Source organism: Octopus sinensis, linkage group LG14 (genome assembly GCF_006345805.1).
Source record: "Octopus sinensis linkage group LG14, ASM634580v1, whole genome shotgun sequence".
In the NCBI taxonomy this organism is placed as follows: Eukaryota; Metazoa; Mollusca; class Cephalopoda; order Octopoda; family Octopodidae; genus Octopus; species Octopus sinensis.
This window is the reverse complement of record NC_043010.1, coordinates 64,606,945-64,612,944: the sequence shown is the minus strand read 5'-3', so window position 1 is coordinate 64,612,944 and position 6,000 is coordinate 64,606,945. Positions and strand designations below refer to the sequence as shown.

The 6,000-nt window shown below is 38.4% G+C and overlaps 1 protein-coding gene across 2 annotated transcripts in view; it reads right to left on the bottom strand.

Moving 5' to 3' along the window:
• Window positions 1–988: 988 nt before the first annotated feature.
• Window positions 989–6,000, bottom strand: part of LOC115219171 — a 53,133-nt gene continuing 48,121 nt past the window's right edge. The window contains exon 3 of one of the 2 annotated variants that reach the window (XM_036509121.1): window positions 989–1,491. In XM_036509121.1, coding sequence (XP_036365014.1) covers window positions 1,217–1,491 — 275 coding nt within the window. In that variant the 3' untranslated portion in view covers window positions 989–1,216. The remainder of the gene's footprint in view (window positions 1,492–6,000) is intronic. The other variant, XM_029789278.2, reaches the window with a different exon arrangement.

Here is a 6,000-nt window from a genome sequence, read left to right as displayed (position 1 = left end):
TTTTGTAGATGCAATTAAAAAATTTTTTTATAATAAAGCATTCCGAAATTAGAAAAATCAAACATCTGCAACAATCTCGGTCCCATGAGTATCGGATAATGGAATTTCCACTGTGTAAAGAAACTGATTGTGATGATCGAAGTTTTGACGGTGATTGTGGTGAAAGCAGAGACAGTGTTGATGATGACGATGATCGAGATAAATATCGGAGGAGGATAAAATAGTATCGGTGTTTATAATGGCGACAGGAGCGGTGTTATGTGTGACGCTGAGATGATGGTGGTAATAGTGGTGTTGATGATAGTGTTAGTTGCGTAATGGTGGTATTGTAGTAGTTATACTGGTTGTGGTGGTGAAATTGACTGTCAAGGTAATCGTCATGATAACGTTGATGGCGGTGTATGCGGTTGAAGTGGAAGCAATGACAATGCCGTTGTTGATGTTGGTGATAGAGGTAGGATAGTTGTTGTGGTGATTGTGATATGGTGGTAGTGGTGGTCGTCGTCGTCAACGTTGACGTCGTAGTGCTGCTCCTGCTGGTTTGGCGAAGATCTGCTCTCTCCGAGTGCTTTTCTAGTTATGCATGTGTATGTGCGCGTGTGCACCTGTGTGCATACACATGTAGTTATACACAAATGCATGAACATTTCTTTTTAAATATGAATACATTATATTCAACTCTGGCTGCTATAATACTGTATTACAAACAATCGGTTTAATAATGGCGCGACCATAAAAATAGATACGAAAGCCACCAAAACCCTTACACTCTAAAGTGAAGTATTGCACTAGCAATTAGAGGAGTTACAGACCGAAAGGAAATTTTGTTGGCGAGGTCATAGCCGCCATATTATTAAAACAATACAACGTTTTCATCAATCACACGTTGGTCCCTTCTGATGTTCAAAGTAAAGAGAAAACAAAACTCATTTCCATTATAAAAAACAAATCAAATTTCATCAACAATAATAATATTCTTTTAACTTGCTATATAATATTTATATACACTGTGTCAACATAAATAAACAAATGTATTGTGAGCCAACGAAGATTCTTTTAATCGGCCACTGGAATCGTTAGAACTAGCAAACAAACTTTCTGTCAAAACGCACGATACTGTCATTAAAATGACAGGAGAGTCACGGCTGGAACACTTTCGAAAATAATCCTGCTGAATCAAGATAAACTGAGACGAACCGACAACATTAATAACTTTTTAACAATACTTACGATTATTTCCCATTCGATTATATATTCTCAGTTGGTATATCGTGTATGGTTTATCAAACATCACTTGCCAATATGGATCTTTTCCCCAGTCAGTACTTGCACATGATTTATGCGTGAATCCAGGATCAAAATTTCCGTCAACTGCTTTGTCGGATGCCATCGATATATTCATTTTTTCACAAGTTCCATTATGGAAGACTGTAGTTCCTTTTATTCCATATATACTTGTTTGCTGTGTAGTTTGACCTTGAGCAATATTAACTGGAAAATATAAAAGTCAGAATTAATAAAGTGTAAAAAGATTTTAGTATAATGTATCTTGAAAGTATAACTTATGAAACAGTCACACATTTATGTAGACCGCATTTTTTGTACATAATAACATAAATGCAGTGTATACCTTGTAAAACGTTTATTTATGTATCGCCCTTATTTACCGAATGGGAAATGACTGTTTTAATGCAAAAACTTAACATTTGTAAAGAAAATATACGTAAAACATCTGGTAAGGATATCGACAAAGCTATTGTATTCCTATAGCTTGAGGTTGCGAACTGGTAAAATTGCTACTGCACTTCTTTCACTATTACGTTCTGAGTGCAAATAGCGCCGGGTTCGTCTCTACTTTTCGGAGTCCATAAAATAAGTACCAGCTGAATATTGGACTCCATGTAATCAACTATCCCCCTTCTCCGAACCTGCTGACCTCGTGCAAAAAAAAAAGAAGCCGATACTCTTTTATCTTGAATAATTTTCTTCAATTTTACATCTGGCCGAATTTTTAGCGCAGACTTATTTTACATTGGATTCTAAAACACATTTCTATATTTGCTGTAGAAAATATTGTTTGGGGAAATCGAGATGAATATACAATTATGATGTACAATTTGCTCTCCTCAAAATAACTGATTAATGAAGATTTTAAATTGAATATTATTAGATTAAATTTATACAGTCATACCTCGCATTTCGAGTTTAATTCGTTCCATGGCCGAGCTCGTGTTTCGATTTACTCGTTTTACAAATCAATTTTCCCCAATTTTGAAATTAATTAAAATATAATTAATCCGTTCCAGCCCCTCCCTCAAATCACGCCAAAATATTTTTTATGGGTTTTAAAACTGAAAAGGTGAAGTTACATGGGAAATGACAATTGTAAAAACATGATAAAAGAGAAGGCAAAAGAAATATGTAAACTGATTTTATTAATTCAATTACTTTAATGATAGGACGCTGTGTGCGCGAGGAAGACGATAGACCAGAGGAGGAGGATTATTGTTTGGAAGGAGAATTTCCTTCCATTGAGATTTGAGGGGTGTTTTCTGCCTCACTTCGCTTAATTTAGGTCTTTTGGACACTTTCTTTACGTTTCACACTTGGAGGTCGTTTCTTTAGAAACATATCAAGAGAAGTCTGCTTTTTCCTGCATTTCAAAATGTTAAGAAAATGTGCCAGACCAGTATCATTAGATAAAGCAGCTGCACGGCTTGTATATGCTTATTCAGGCTGATATTTTACTACAGATTCAGAAACATACTGCTACTTGCCAACACAGCCTTGAAGTCACCCGTAGAGATAACCATTTCTGCAACACACTCCTACTCCGGGAACCAAATTCTTACACCACATCCGAATGCTGTTGTTCATGAAGCTGAGGGAGTTCATCTGTTGTCAGCTTCTCTGAGTGTTCCTTGATGAGATCGTTAATGTCCTCATCATCTACCTCGTGGCCCATGGACTTGTCAAGAGACACTATCTCCTCGACTACAGATGTCTCAGACTCAAACCCTTTGAAATCTCTTTCGGATACACAGTCAGTCCACAGTTTCTTTTTGTAGAATTCAGTGTTCTCCTCGTTACAATCTGCTAAACCATATCGATGATTTTCAGCCAGTAAACAATGTTGTTGTGCTCTTTCCAAAACTCACGAATGGTTAGATTTGTATTTTCGGTGACTTCAAAGTACCGACGAAACCGGTGTTTGGTGTACTATTTCCTACAATTAGAAATCACCTGTTAGTCTATGGGCGGCAAATTAGGGATGGTGTTGCGTGAAATGTACATAACTCATAAATTCAGATTTGTCCAGGATATCATCTTTGAAGTTAAGAGGGTGAGCAGGAGCATTGCCGAAGATGAGGAGGGCCTTGTGAGGAAGGTCGTTCTCCAGAGAGTACGTTTTCACTGCTGCTCCGAAGATAAGGTTCACATACTGGGTGAAGAATTCCCTGGTGGCCCAGGCTTTAATGTTCAACCTCAACATGACCTGCAGCTTCTCCTTCAGAATTTTGTGCAACTTGAACGTTTGTGGGTTTTCGGAATGGTAGAAAATGAGCGGCTTAATCTTCAAGTCTCCACTTGCATTGTCACAAATGGCAAGAGTTGGACTGTCATAGGCTTGTGGCGTGGCAGTTCTTTCTCCTCTGCAGTTATGTAGTTTCTTCTAGGTATTTCCTTCCAAAAAAGGCCAGTTTCATCACAGCTGAATACCTTTTGTGCGATGTACCCCTCGGCTACGATGAGCTGACTGAATTCATGCACGAAATCCTCAGTTGCCTTCGTGTCAGAGCTCGCTGCTTTTCCATACCTGACAACGATTTGAACACCAGACCTCTTCTTGAAATTATCGACAGCTGCGACCGGCCTTAAATATTTCTGCTGATGTCTCCTCCGTCGATGTACTTTATAATTTCGCCCTCAATTAGACGTATGAGAAGAACCTTACCATTACGATACCGCAATATACTAAAGCATTGATACAGTCATAGGAATCTAACAAAATAGAAAGACTGACATACAGAAATAAGCAATGTAATATATTTTGCAAGGTGGTGAGCCGACTGAGCGGTTAGCACTCCGGTCAAAATGCTTAGCGATATTTCACCCAACTAATGTTTGGGGTTCAAATACCGCCGAGGTCGATAGTGCACCCTCCCCCAAAATTGCTGGCCTTGTACCAAGATTTGAAACCAGTATATTCTGTACGCACGAGAATAACATATCTCCGATTTGTTAGCAAAAGTTATGTAATTTACTGTATAGACTTTAGAATATATTACTGGTACCTATTGTATCGATACTCACTGAAAGGATGGAAATCAAGGTTAGTTCGGTCGAGGGGTGGAGATGAACTTGGAATGTAAAACGACATAAATAAATACTGGTCCACTGTGTCAATCATTTAAACCATGTTTATTATTTATCTTTTCCAAGTTCCATCCTCACATCGGATGCAATGGGCTTTCCTACATTATACTTTAATACACACACACACACACACACACACACAAGAAATTGTGAAACCCAATTCCACCAGCATTCATAGATTTTCCAAGTAACATAAATTAAAAAACTAAACACCGCAGTTTAAGAGAACACTCTCCAATGTAACTGTGCTCGTGCTGCGTAAAGTCCTGAGCCTAATTGTGTCTTTGTTAAATCATTTAGCCCAGGATATATTATAATACAAAGAAGAGGATACTAACTGCTTATTGCTCCGAAGTTTTTATATTATATTTAAGCACATCTATTAACGTTATGTGGTCAGCAGTAAATATTAATATCTGGTTTAAAATTTGAATACTAAGGAGATGAACGGTATAGACACGTTTTCCCAGGCTACTCGCCAACAACTATACAAAAAAGCCATAAGCATCTGTATTATTCTGAATCTCTGAACTCTCCAATTTTTATTTGCTATTTGTACCATAACTACACAATATCCTACCGACAGATATTCGTAAACACACAATATTCCTATAAACGAATACACACAATTTTATAGAATATTTTAACCACACATTTATCAATATTCTTTTCTATTGTTGGCACAAGGCCCTAAATTTTTGTGGAGGAGATCAGTCGATTACATCGACTCCAGTACGCAACTGGTACTTAATTTATCGACCCCGAAAGGATGAAAGGCAAAGTCGACCTCTGCGGAATTTGAACTCAGAACGTAACGGCAGACGAAATACCTATTTCTGTACTACCCACAGGAGGCTAAACACAGAGGGAACAAACAAGGACAGAGAAACGGATTAGGTCGATTACATCGACCCTGGGGCGTAACTAGTGCTTAATTTATCAACCCCGAAAGGATGAAAGGCAAAGTCGACCTCGGCGGAATTTGAACTCAGAACGTAACGGCAGACGAAATACGGCTACGCTTTACAAATTTCTCAATATTCTTTTCGGCTCAAGACACGAGGCCCAAATTTTTTGGTGGGAGGGGTAGTCGATTAGATCGATCGAGTATGCAACTGGTACTAAATTTATCTACCCCAAAGGATGAAAGGCAAAGTCGACCTTGGCGGAATTTGAACTCAGAACGTAAAGACAGATGAAATACCGCTGAGCATTTCGCCCTGTGTGCTAACGTTTCTTCCAGCTCGCCGCCTTCAGATTACTCAAATTGTAACGTCCACGAATATCCTTGTCTATTTCCGTACAATACTACACATAACAAATTCTTGGCTGATTTTATTTACTATTGTTACTTTTTATACCTATACCTATATTTCATATTTAAGCACAAACTACTTAGCATCAACATTTTTCTATTTTGGCATGAATAAGATCCGAACAGATGAAGAGCCACACAGATGAATAATGAGAAGCACTCCAAAAACAACAACAATAGAAAAGCAAAGAAGCGCTACAATGCCAACACAACCCGTTCACAATAATCGCCGCTGGTCTGACCATACAAGGCCTTCGACTCCTCAATATGCCGCCGATACCTCGTCCGTCCGCATGTGAGCGACCTCG